The 14,159-nt window shown below is 40.6% G+C and overlaps 1 protein-coding gene across 4 annotated transcripts in view; it reads right to left on the reverse strand.

The window, feature by feature from the left end:
• Nucleotides 1–14,159, reverse strand: part of stumps (DBB domain-containing protein stumps) — a 165,490-nt gene that overhangs the window by 28,934 nt on the left and 122,397 nt on the right. For all 4 annotated transcript variants that reach the window (XM_071674987.1, XM_071674988.1, XM_071674986.1 and 1 more), the window contains exon 12: nucleotides 3,824–3,943. In XM_071674987.1, the coding sequence (XP_071531088.1) occupies nucleotides 3,824–3,943 (120 nt within the window). The remainder of the gene's footprint in view (nucleotides 1–3,823; nucleotides 3,944–14,159) is intronic.

The following is a 14,159-nucleotide window of genomic DNA, read 5'->3' on the forward strand; positions in this document are numbered from 1 at the left end:
GTTTGAATAGAGAAAAACTGGAGGCAATGAAGTGTTTTAGATATTTGGAAGTGGACTTAGCAGCGAATGGAACCATGGAAGTGGAAGTGAGTCACACGATGGAGGAGGGAATGAAGGTTTTGGGAGCATTGAAGATTGTGTGGAAGGCAGGAACATTATCTCGGAGAGCAAAAATGGGTACGTTTGAAGGAATAGTAGTTCCAACAATGTTATATGGTTGCGGGGCATGGGCTATAGATAGGATTGTGCAGACGGAGGTGGATGTGTTGGAAATGAGATGTCTGAGGACAATATGTGGTGTGAGGTTGTTTGATTGAGTGAGTAATGAAAGGGTAAGAGAGTTGTGTTATAATTAAAAGAGGGTGGTTGAGAGAGCAGAAGAGGGTGTGTTGAAATGGTTTGGACACATGAAGAGAATGAGTGAAGAAAGACTGACAAAGAGGATATATGTGTCAGAGGTGTAGGGAAGAAGGAGAAGCGGGAGACCAAACTGGAAGTGGAAGGATGGAGTGAAAAAGATTTTGAGCAATCGGGGCCTGATCATACAGGAGGGTGAAAGGTGTGCAAGGAATAGAGTGAACTGGAACGATGTGGTATACCGGGGTCAATGTGCTGTCAACGGATTGAACCAGGGCATGTGAAGCATCTAGAGTAAACCATGGAAAGGTCTGTGGGGCCTGGATGTGGAAAGGGAGCTGTGGTTTCGGTGCATTACACATGACAGCTAGTGACTGAGTGTGAATGAATGAGGCCTTCTTTGTCTTTTCCTGGCGCCACCTCATTGGTGGGGGTGGAGGGGATGCTATTTCATGTGTGGTGGGGTGGCAACAGAAATGGATGAAGGCAGCAAGTATGAATAAGTCTATGTGCATATATGTATATGTCTGTGTATGTATCTGTTATGTCTACATTGAAATGTATATATATGTATATATGCGGGTATGGGCGTTTATGTATATACATGTGTACGTGGGTAAGTAGGGCCATTCCTAGTCTGTTTCCTTGCGCTACCTCGCTGACACGGGAGATGGCGATTAATTATATTAAAAAAAGTAATATTTATGTGTATATGAGTGGATGAGCCATTCTTCGTCAGTTTCCTGGCACTAACTTGTTGACACCGGTAACAGCGATTACGTACATTACTAAAAAAAATTCTATATCTATGTTGCCTTCTACCTTTGGAAAAAACCTATATCGGTGTTTCCTTCTAACTTTGGAAACGGCAAGAGTCTCCATAACTGCTGAACTCCAGTGCTGCATCTTAGCCTTTAGACCTCAACTTCATCAGGCCACTGGGAGAAGGCAACTCCAGCACAATGTTTTCAGAGGCTCCTACGTAATGTTCCCACCAACTGCTTCTACCTAATGTGGCTAACTGATGTTTCTGCCTAATATTCCAACCTATTACTTCTACTTAATGCTCCCAGCTAATGCTCATACCTACCACTTCTACCTGAAGTTTCTACTTAATGCCCCCATGTAATGTTCCTACCCACTACTTCTCTCTATTGCTCCTACCATTATGCCAAAATGCAGGGCTAGCACATAGCGCTCACCCCAGGAAAATCTACAGTTATGAAGAATGAGTTATGCAAGTGTTGTCAAATGTTATGTGGGACAAGGAGAGATTGTATGTTTGTGTACAGAATGCCTGCAGTCCACATGTGGGTGAGGCAGAGAGATTAAGACAGCTACCTGGGTCAAAGGAGTGCAACTTTTATTTTTACTTACAGGTAGCAAAAATGAATAGGTGAGGTACAATATGAATTCTGTCAAGCTGCAAAAGGTAATTGAGGAAAAATATTGGGCATAATAATCTCTCATGACTTAAAACCAAGTAAGCAGGACAAAGAAGCCTTCAAATTTAAGTCCAAAAAATCCTTCTTACTTATTACAATTCACTGGCTCATTGCTATCTTGAATATTGGATTAGTTTTGGTCACCCTAATAAATAACATAAGACAGAATGGACAGAGTGCTGTGTTGAACTATCAAGATAATTCCTGGGTTGAGAGGTATATCCTATGAGATTCACTTAAATGATCTGAATCTTTTCAGCTGAAAAAAATAAGTGGAAGTGGATCTACTACAAGTATTCAGAATTATCAAAAGGTCTGATAATCTTGATCTATCAAGCTTCTTAGGACTTGATTCATAGGATGTCGTTCGAAGTAAAGGATACAAACTTGTAGTAAACATTTTACCTCAAATGAGGTGGACATCTTCTTCAACAAGACTGTTAATATACAGAATGATTTGCTAATCAGAGTGGTTGAAAGCAGTAAAATAGATACATTTAAGAAAAGACTTGATTATATTTCACTTCAAGCCCACAACTTACATTGGTTGTGCCTCCTTAGACAAACTAACAATTTGCACGTTATTCTCAATGAATTATCTGTATTCCTTCTACCTTTTACCACACTTGTCTGTGAGTTTGTGATACCTTCTACAATCACAAATAGCCTTGAATGAACCCAGAAGTCTGTCACTGTTTGAATTTCTTTGTAAAATATCACTGGAATAAGACAAATTGCTAACAGAATGGAAAAGGGCAAAAGTCATACATATCTATAAGAAAGGAGACCATGAAGGAATGAACTCCTTACAAGACTCCCGGACAAGTGTGTTCAGTAATGTTCTGGTAAAGATGATTCAGAAAGCAAATGGAAGACTAAACGAGACTATAATTATCAAAGTGAGAGATAACTTGGCTTTAAGGAAAGGAGAGCATGTGTAACAAACCTCTCTAGATTTGTAAGAGAGTGAGCTCAATCTTTGACAAAGGGGAAGGCTGGATGGACTGCTTTTATCTGGACTGCCAGAAAGCATTTGACACTGTATTGCTTGGGAGACTGATTAAGAAGCATGATCACGAGGCAGAAATAATGAGGAAACTTCTCCAATGGATAGAAGATTATCTTAAATGAAGATGAATAGACTATCTTCATGGAAGAGAATAAATGAGTGGAAGTCACCAGTGGAGTGCCACAGGGTTTTAGGACATTACTCCTCTTGATCTAAGTTAATGACATGTTAGAAGGTATGATTCCTATCTGAATATGTATGTAGATAATGCAAAAGTCATGAGGGAAGTGAAATGAGAAGTGGGAAAAATAGTATTCTACAAAGGGAAAGATAGATATGACTGCAAAAGTTGAAGAGATGAACAGAGAAAGAGCTGTGTCTGGAACGATGGAGGAGATCACAGTTGCTTGCTGTTGGTCAAAAGAGTCTTGGGAGCCACCCTTTCCTCTGATTCAGTACTTAAAAATCTGGAAGATGTTGTACTATAAAGATATTTTCCTTTTTGATGGAAATTGTTAAGAAAAACTTGAAACGAGAATGAAAAGTAATGTGTATTACGTGTTGCCTACTGTCATGTTTGAAATGGATAAGGTACACGTGTGTGGACTGAATACCAAAAAGCCAAAGATAAGGGAGGAAAAAAGAGCATAAAACAGTAACCTGGGCCAGAGTAGGGTAAGTGACTAATACCAGTCATCTTCTGCTAAATGACATCTGCTACTAACATTACAACTATTTCTACTACATATAATGTACATGAAAAATTAAGGATTTTCAGGCAAAAGCGGGGACTGACACATACATGAGATCAGTTGTTCCATGAGTATATACAGTAGGTGTGAATGAAGTGTCATTATGGTACTGACACAGATGCATAAAATCAAACACAACACAATAAAAATCTTGAGTTTGCTTGGAATAACCTGCTATAAATTGGTGAACTATGTATTAATATCTATGTCTAAACACAACAAAGAAAAGACCAAAGAACCTTTAAAGTTTCGAAGCTAACCTCTTAACAACCCAAAGAACTGTTCCACCATGGTCTTCTGTCGGGCTGAATCAGATACCAATTTGTCAATGGAGTTTATTGTTTCCCCTTGCACATGAGATACAGCTTCTTCCTCGCTCTCTGGAATTATAATAAAAGTACTGTATCACATTTGAAATTAGGGATATTACCCACATCTCATTCTATAAGCAATATATTTATTTATCATACTTGATCACCGTTTCCTAGCACCACTCCGCTCCACAGAAAACAGCATTACTACCCCATGCTTCAGCAAGGTAGTGCCAGGAAAACAAACAAAAAAGGCCACATTCATTCACACCATCTCTAGTTGTCATATGTAATGCACCAAAACCACAACTGGTTTACCCCAGAAGTTTCACATGCCCTGGTTCAGTCCACTGACAACACGTCGATCCTGATATACCACATTATTCCAATTCACTCTATTTCTTGCACGCCTCTCACCCTCCTGTATGTTCATGCCCTGATTGCTCAAAATCTTTTTCACTCCATCCTTTCACATCCAAACTGGTCTCTCACTTCTCCTTGTAATAATAATAATAATAATAATAATAATCGAGTAAGTAAGTAAGTAACGTAAGGGTAAGAGAGATGTGTGGAAATAAAAAGAGCGTGGTTGAGAGAGCAGAAGAGGGTGTTTTGAAATGGTTTGGGCACATGGAGAGAATGAGTGAGGAGAGATTGACCAAGAGGATATAAGTGTCGGAGGTGGAGGGAACGAGGAGAAGAGGGAGACCAAATTGGAGGTGGAAAGATGGAGTGAAAAAGATTTTGTGTGATCGGGGCCTGAACATGCAGGAGGGTGAAAGGAGGGCAAGAAATAGAGTGAATTGGAGTCATGTGGTATACAGGGGTTGACGTGCTGTCAGTGGATTGAAGCAAGGCATGTGAAGCGTCTGGGGTAAACCATGGAAAGCTGTGTAGGTATGTATATTTGCGTGTGTGGACGTGTGTATGTACATGTGTATGGGGGGGGGGCCATTTCTTTCGTCTGTTTCCTTGCGCTACCTCGCAAACGCGGGAGACAGCGACAAAGTATAAAAAAAAAAAAAAAAAAAAAATAATAATAATAATAGTAATAATAATAATAATAATAATAATAATAATAATAATAATAATAATAATAATAGTAATAATAATAATGATAATAATTGATAATAATAGTAATAATAAATGCAAGAGAAGGGTGATCATTAGTGCTTATGCATCTGGCCATGAGCAGAAACAAGAAAAGAATGCTTTGATGCTAGAAAACAGGTATTAGTGATGGGTGATAAAAATGTGAAAGTGAGTAACTTGGCATGTAGGTAGTACATGGTAGGCAGCCACTGACCACGGAGGTATATTACTGGCATTATCCATCTGGGTGCCAGGAGGGTTAAAATGCCTGCATAGTGAGCCAGCACTTCAGTGGCTGCCAACTTGCACTCCTTTGATCCAGGTAATCTTTCTTTTTGCCTCATCCACACATAGACTGCCAGCATTCTGTCCAAAAATATACAGTCTCTCCTTGTCACACATGACACTTGACAACAGTTAATTCACACAACTCTTTCTTCATAACTTGAGATTTTCCTACAGTGAGAACTATGTGCTAGCCTCATCTTTCAGCAAAATATAGGAGCAATTGACTGAAGTGGCAGGTAGGAACATTAGATATGAACATTAGATAGAGACAAGAGGTAGAAGTGATAGGAAGGAATATCAAATTGGAGCATTAGGTAGGAATAGTAAGTTGGAACATTAAGCAGGAACATCAGGTAGACATAATGGGCACAAATAACCAGCAGGAATAGTAGATAGGAGCCTCTAAAAACACTGTGCTACAGCTGCCTACTGCCAGTGGCCTGTGAAGGGTGAGATACTTAAGGTTAAGAAGCGGCACTGGAGTTCACTTGTTATGGAAACACTTTTGCTATGGCCACCCCCTTAAGGGAGTTCCTAAAGGGAATGGTCATCAAGAATATAGATAGACAGATATATAGATAGTAATCTAACAGTTGAGGGTATAACTGGGAGGCAAGGAGTATTCAGTAAGATTAATAGAAATGGTTGAACAACTTGTGAAGTTGTGTTTTGAAAAAGGACTAGTGGAATACCTGATTTAAAAAGAGGGACAAACACAAGCATACATGATGGAGTAGGAAAGATGGTTAGAGAACATCATCACATTACATACTATTTCATAAGTGTATAAAAGAATGACTCTTGGATGTGAATGTGCTGAAAGGAGCAGCTGGTGGGATGTCCAATCATAACCTAGTCAAGACAAAGGTCAAGATTTGTAAAGGCCTTCGAAAAAGAAGATATTGTATGGGTGAGAAGAGGGGTGATGAAAGTCAGTGAGCATGGAAAGAAATATTAGGAGGGACATATTGTAAAAGGGCAAAACATGAGAGTAAACAAAACTAGGGGACTGGGTGAGGAATGGGAGATTAGAAAGGTAGTGAGCTGTGGGAAGGTAGTGAGAGGTAGGGATGACAAGATAAAGTTGCAGATGAAAAAAGAAAAGAGGTGTATGGGCAGTACTTACAGTGTTAGAATGCATGGTATTGGGAGGCATACAAGAGAAAGTATTAGGAGGTCAAGAGGAAGGAGCAGATGCTGAAAAAGGGAACAAATGAGATACTACCCACATCTCTCCTGTGTTGGTGTAGGTGATTCAGAGGGGCTGGAAATCCTCCCCTCCAGTTTTTACTTTTCCAAAAAAATGAATAGAGACGGGGGCTAAGCGAGGATTTTCACTCTAAGGCTCAACCTCTGTTCTTGAAGCTACCTCACTAATACGGAAAATGGCGAATATGTATAAGAATATGAATATATCTATATATATTCTTTTTTTTGGGAGCAGCTGAATGAGTGTGTTAGTGGTTTTGATGCACGAGACCGGGTTATAGTGTTGGGTGATTTCAATGCAAAGGTGAGTAATGTGGCAGTTGAGGGAATAATTGGTATACATGGGGTGTTCAGTGTTGTAAATGGAAATGGTGAAGAGCTTGTAGATTTATAATCTGAAAAAGGACTGATGATTGGGAATACCTGGTTTAAAAAGCGAGATATACATAAGTATACTTATGTAAGTAGGAGAGATGGCCAGAGAGCGTTATTGGATTACGTGTTAATTGACAGGCGCGCGAAAGAGAGACTTTTGGATGTTAATGTGCTGAGAGGTGCAACTGGAGGGATGTCTGATCATTATCTTGTGGAGGCTAAGGTGAAGATTTGTATGGGTTTTCAGAAAAGAAGAGTGAATGTTGGGGTGAAGAGGGTGATGAGAGTAAGTGAGCTTGGGAAGGAGACTTGCGTGAGGAAGTACCAGGAGAGACTGAGTACAGAATGGAAAAAGGTGAGAACAATGGAAGTAAGGGGAGTGGGGGAGGAATGGGATGTATTTAGTGCTTGTGGCAAGAGAAGAGTGGGAAGGTGGGTTGATTAGAAAGGGTAGTGAGTGGTGGGATGAAGAAGTAAGAGTATTAGTGAAAGAGAAGAGAGAGGCATTTGGACGATTTTTGCAGGGAAAAAATGCAATTGAGTGGGAGACGTATAAAAGAAAGAGACAGGAGGTCAAGAGAAAGGTGCAAGAGGTGAAAAAAAGGGCAAATGAGAGTTGGGGTGAGAGAGTATCATTAAATTTCAGGGAGAATAAAAAGATGTTCTGGAAGGAGGTAAATAAAGTGCGTAAGACAAGGGAGCAAATGGGAACTTCAGTGAAGGGCGCAAATGGGGAGGTGATAACAAGTAGTGGTGATGTGAGAAGGAGATGGAATGAGTATTTTGAAGGTTTGTTGAATGTGTTTGATGATAGAGTGGCAGATATAGGGCGTTTTGGTCGAGGTGGTGTGCAAAGTGTGAGGGTTAGGGAAAATGATTTGGTAAACAGAGAAGAGGTAGTAAAAGCTTTGCGGAAGATGAAAGCCGGCAAGGCAGCAGGTTTGGATGGTATTGCAGTGGAATTTATTATAAAAGGGGGTGACTGTATTGTTGACTGGTTGGTAAGGTTATTTAATGTATGTATGACTCATGGTGAGGTGCCTGAGGATTGGCGGAATGCGTGCATAGTGCCATTGTACAAAGGCAAAGGGGATAAGAGTGAGTGCTCAAATTACAGAGGTATAAGTTTGTTGAGTATTCCTGGCAAATTATATGGGAGGGTATTGATTGAGAGGGTGAAGGCATGTACAGAGCATCAGATTGGGGAAGAGCAGTGTGGTTTCAAAAGTGGTAGAGGATGTGTGGATCAGGTGTTTCCTTTGAAGAATGTATGTGAGAAATACTTAGAAAAGCAAATGGATTTGTATGTAGCATTTATGGATCTGGAGAAGGCATATGATAGAGTGCATAGAGATGCTCTGTGGAAGGTATTAAGAATATATGATGTGGGAGGCAAGTTGTTAGAAGCAGTGAAAAGTTTTTATCAAGGATGTAAGGCATGTGTACGTGTAGGAAGAGAGGAAAGTGATTGGTTCTCAGTGAATGTAGGTTTGCGGCAGGGGTGTGTGATGTCTCCATGGTTGTTTAATTTGTTTATGGATGGGGTTGTTAGGGAGGTGAATGCAAGAGTTTTGGAAAGAGGGGCAAGTATGAAGTCTGTTGGGGATGAGAGAGCTTGGGAAGTGAGTCAGTTGTTGTTCGCTGATGATACAGCGCTGGTGGCTGATTCATGTGAGAAACTGCAGAAGCTGGTGACTGAGTTTGGTAAAGTGTGTGAAAGAAGAAAGTTAGGAGTAAATGTGAATAAGAGCAAGGTTATTAGGTACAGTAGGGTTGAGGGTCAAGTCAATTGGGAGGTGAGTTTGAATGGAGAAAAACTGGAGGAAGTGAAGTGTTTTAGATATCTGGGAGTGGATCTGGCAGCGGATGGAAACATGGAAGCGGAAGTGGATCATAGGGTGGGGGAGGGGGGCGAAAATTCTGGGAGCCTTGAAGAATGTGTGGAAGTCGAGAACATTATCTCGGAAAGCAAAAATGGGTATGTTTGAAGGAATAGTGGTTCCAACAATGTTGTATGGTTGTGAGGCGTGGACTATGGATAGAGTTGTGCGCAGGAGGATGGATGTGCTGGAAATGAGATGTTTGAGGACAATGTGTGGTGTGAGGTGATTTGATCGAGTAAGTAACGTAAGGGTAAGAGAGATGTGTGGAAATAAAAAGAGCGTGGTTGAGAGAGTAGAAGAGGGTGTTTTGAAATGGTTTGGTCACATGGAGAGAATGAGTGAGGAAAGATTGACCAAGAGGATATATGTGTCGGAGGTGGAGGGAACGAGGAGAAGAGGGAGATCAAATTGGAGGTGGAAAGATGGAGTGAAAAAGATTTTGTGTGATCGGGGCCTGAACATGCAGGAGGGTGAAAGGAGGGCAAGGAATAGAGTGAATTGGAGCGATGTGGTATACCGGGGTTGACGTGCTGTCAGTGGATTGAATCAAGGCATGTGAAGTGTCTGGGGTAAACCATGGAAAGCTGTGTAGGTATGTATATTTGCGTGTGTGGACGTATGTATATACATGTGTATGGGGGGGGGTTGGGCCATTTCTTTCGTCTGTTTCCTTGCGCTACCTCGCAAACGCGGGAGACAGCGACAAAGTATAAAAAAAAAAAAATATATATATACATATTTTTTTTCATACTATTCGCCATTTCCCGCGATAGCGAGGTAGCGTTAAGAACAGAGGACTGGGCCTTTGAGGGAATACCCTCACCTGGCCCCCTTCTCTGTTCCTTCTTTTGGAAAATTTAAATAAAAATGAGAGGGGAGGATTTCCAGCCCCCGCTCCCTTCCCTTTTAGTCGCCTTCTACGACACGCAGGGAATACGTGGGAAGTATTCCTTTCTCCCCTATCCCCAGGGATAATATATATATATATATATATATATATATATATATATATATATATATATATATATATACATAAATGCCCATACAGTGAAGGGCGCAAATGGGGAGGTGATAACAAGTAGTGGTGATGTGAGAAGGAGATGGAGTGAGTATTTTGAAGGTTTGTTAAATGTGTTTGATGATAGAGTGGCAGATATAGGGTGTTTTGGTCGAGGTGATGTGCAAAGTGCAAGGGTTAGGGAAAATGAGTTGGTAAACAGAGAAGAGGTAGTAAAAGCTTTGTGGAAGATGAAAGCCAGCAAGGCAGCAGGTTTGGATGGTATTGCAGTGGAATTTATTAAAAAAGGGGGTGACTGTATTGTTGACTGGTTGGTAAGGTTATTTAATGTATGTATGACTCATGGTGAGGTGCCTGAGGATTGGCGGAATGCGTGCATAGTGCCATTGTACAAAGGCAAAGGGGATAAGAGTGAGTGCTCAAATTACAGAGGTATAAGTTTGTTGAGTATTCCTGGCAAATTATATGGGAGGGTATTGATTGAGAGGGTGAAGGCATGTACAGAGCATCAGATTGGGGAAGAGCAGTGTGGTTTCAGAAGTGGTAGAGGATGTGTGGATCAGGTGTTTGCTTTGAAGAATGTATGTGAGAAATACTTAGAAAAGCAAATGGATTTGTATGTAGCATTTATGGATCTGGAGAAGGCATATGATAGAGTTGATAGAGATGCTCTGTGGAAGGTATTAAGAATATATGGTGTGGGAGGCAAGTTGTTAGAAGCAGTGAAAAGTTTTTATCGAGGATGTAAGGCATGTGTACGTGTAGGAAGAGAGGAAAGTGATTGGTTCTCAGTGAATGTAGGTTTGCGGCAGGGGTGTGTGATGTCTCCATGGTTGTTTAATTTGTTTATGGATGGGGTTGTTAGGGAGGTGAATGCAAGAGTTTTGGAAAGAGGGGCAAGTATGAAGTCTGTTGGGGATGAGAGAGCTTGGGAAGTGAGTCAGTTGTTGTTCGCTGATGATACAGCACTGGTGGCTGATTCATGTGAGAAACTGCAGAAGCTGGTGACTGAGTTTGGTAAAGTGTGTGAAAGAAGAAAGTTAAGAGTAAATAAGAATAAGAGCAAGGTTATTAGGTACAGTAGGGTTGAGGGTCAATTCAATTGGGAGGGGAGTTTGAATGGAGAAAAACTGGAGGAAGTGAAGTGTTTTAGATATCTGGGAGTGGATCTAGCAGCGGATGGAACCATGGAAGCGGAAGTGGATCATAGGGTGGGGGAGGGGGCGAAAATTCTGGGAGCCTTGAAGAATGTGTGGAAGTCGAGAACATTATCTCGGAAAGCAAAAATGGGTATGTTTGAAGGAATAGTGGTTACAACAATGTTGTATGGTTGCGAGGCGTGGGCTATGGATAGAGTTGTGCGCAGGAGGATGGATGTGCTGGAAATGAGATGTTTGAGGACAATGTGTGGTGTGAGGTGGTTTGATCGAGTAAGTAACGTAAGGGTAAGAGAGATGTGTGGAAATAAAAAGAGCGTGGTTGAGAGAGCAGAAGAGGGTGTTTTGAAATGGTTTGGTCACATGGAGAGAATGAGTGAGGAAAGATTGACCAAGAGGATATATGTGTCGGAGGTGGAGGGAACGAGGAGAAGAGGGAGACCAAATTGGAGGTGGAAAGATGGAGTGAAAATGATTTTGTGTGATCGGGGCCTGAACATGCAGGAGGGTGAAAGGAGGGCAAAGAATAGAGTGAATTGGAGCGATGTGGTATACCGGGGTTGACGTGCTGTCGGTGGATTGAATCAGGGCATGTGTATGGGGGTGGGTTGGGCCATTTCTTTTGTCTGTTTCCTTGCGCTACCTCGCAAACGCGGGAGACAGCGACAAAGCAAAAAAAAAAAATATATATGTATATATATATATATATATATATATATATATATATATATATATATATATATATATATATATATATGTATATATATACATATATATATATATATATATATATATATATATATATATATATATATATATATATATATATATATATATATATATTTTTTTTCATACTATTCGCCATTTCCCGTGATAGCGAGGTAGCGGTAAGAGCAGAGGACTGGGCCTTTGAGGGAATATCCTCACCTGGCCCCCTTCTCTGTTCCTTCTTTTGAAAAATTAAAAAAAAAATGAGAAGGGAGGATTTCCAGCCCCCCGCACCCTTCCCTTTTAGTCGCCTTCTACGACACGCAGGGAATACGTGGGAAGTATTCTTTCTCCCCTATCCCCAGGGATAATATATATATATATATATATATATATATATATATATATATATATATATATATATATATATATATATATATATATATATATATTTTTTTTCTTTTAAACTATTCGCCATTTCCTGCATCAGCGAGGCAGCGCCAAGAACAGAGGACTGGGCCTCTTTTGGAACCTTTTTTTTTTTTTTTTCCCAAAGGAAGGAGCAGGGGGGGCCAGGTGAGGATGTTCCATATATATATATATATATATATATATATATATATATATATATATATATATTTTTTTTTTTTTTGCCGCTGTCTCCCGCGTTTGCGAGGTAGCGCAAGGAAACAGATGAAAGAAATGGCCCAACCCACCCCCATACACATGTATATACATACGTCCACACACGCAAATATACATACCTACACAGCTTTCCATGGTTTACCCCAGACGCTTCACATGCCCCGATTCAATCCACTGACAGCACGTCAACCCCGGTATACCACATCGCTCCAATTCACTCTATTCCTTGCCCTCCTTTCACCCTCCTGCATGTTCAGGCCCCGATCACACAAAATCTTTTTCACTCCATCTTTCCACCTCCAATTTGGTCTCCCTCTTCTCCTCGTTCCCTCCACCTCCGACACATATATCCTCTTGGTCAATCTTTCCTCACTCATTCTCTCCATGTGCCCAAACCATTTCAAAACACCCTCTTCTGCTCTCTCAACCACGCTCTTTTTATTTCCACACATCTCTCTTACCCTTATGTTACTTACTCGATCAAACCACCTCACACCACACATTGTCCTCAAACATCTCATTTCCAGCACATCCATCCTCCTGCGCACAACTCTATCCATAGCCCACGCCTCGCAACCATACAACATTGTTGGAACCACTATTCCTTCAAACATACCTATATATATATATATATATATATATATATATATATATATATATATATATATATATATATATATATATATATATATATATATAAATGCCCATACACACATATACATATACATATCAACATATACATATATGCACAGACATCTACACACTTGCTTGCCTTCATCCATTCCTGGTGCTACCCCGCCCCACAGGAAACAGCATTGCCACCCCCTGCTTCAGTAAGGTAGTGCCACAAAAAACAGACAAAAAAGGCCACATTCGTTCACACTCAGTCTCTAGCTGTCATGTGTAATACACCAAAACCACAACTCCCTATCCACATACAGGCCCCATACACCTTTCCATGGTTTACCTACATGTTTCACATGCCCTGGTTCAGTCCACTGACAGCACGTCAACCCCAGTATAACACATCATTCCAATTCACTTTATTCCTTGCACACCTCTTATCCTACTGTATGTTTAGGCCCAGATCGCTCAAAATCTTTTTCAATCCATCTTTCCACCTCCAATTTGGTCTTCCACTTCTCCTTGTTCCCTCCACCTCTGACACATATATCCTCTTTGTCAATCTTTCCTCATTCAATCTCTTCATATGTCCAAAGCACTTCAACACACCACACCCTCTTCTGCTCTCTCATCCACACTCTTTTTATTACCACACATCTCTCTTACCCTTTAATTACTTACTTGATCAAACCACCTCAAACCACATATTGTCCTCAAACATTACATTTCCAACACATCCACCCTCCTCTGTACAACCCTATGCCTCGCAACCATATAATATTGTTGGAAACACTATTCCTTCAAACATAACCATTTTTGCTCTCCAAAATAACGTTCTCTTCTTCTACACTTTCATCTCTCCCAGAACCTTCGCCCCCTCCCCCACCCTGTGACTCACTACCACTTCCATGGTTCCATTCGCTGATAAGTCCACCCCTAGATATCTAAAATACTTCACTTCCTCCAATTTTTCTTCATTTAAACTTACATCTCAATTAACTTGTCCCTCAAGCCTACTGAACCTAACATTCTTGCTCTTCTTCACATTTACTCTTGACTTTCTCTTTTCACACAGTCATGACTGGGCCTCAATTGAAACATATAGAGCATTAAGAAAGGCAAAATGAAGAGACAATGGAAAGTGAAAAACCTGTCTTTTAAAATGTGCCTGGTAATGGATACTGGAAAAGACATGAGAAGGTAGACAGTTTCAAAGCTTTGAGGTGCAGGGAAAGAACAGAACTGTTTCAAAATGGCCACACATTAATCATGTGATGCAGCAGCTT

Source organism: Panulirus ornatus, chromosome 20 (genome assembly GCF_036320965.1).
Source record: "Panulirus ornatus isolate Po-2019 chromosome 20, ASM3632096v1, whole genome shotgun sequence".
Classification (NCBI taxonomy): domain Eukaryota; kingdom Metazoa; phylum Arthropoda; class Malacostraca; order Decapoda; family Palinuridae; genus Panulirus; species Panulirus ornatus.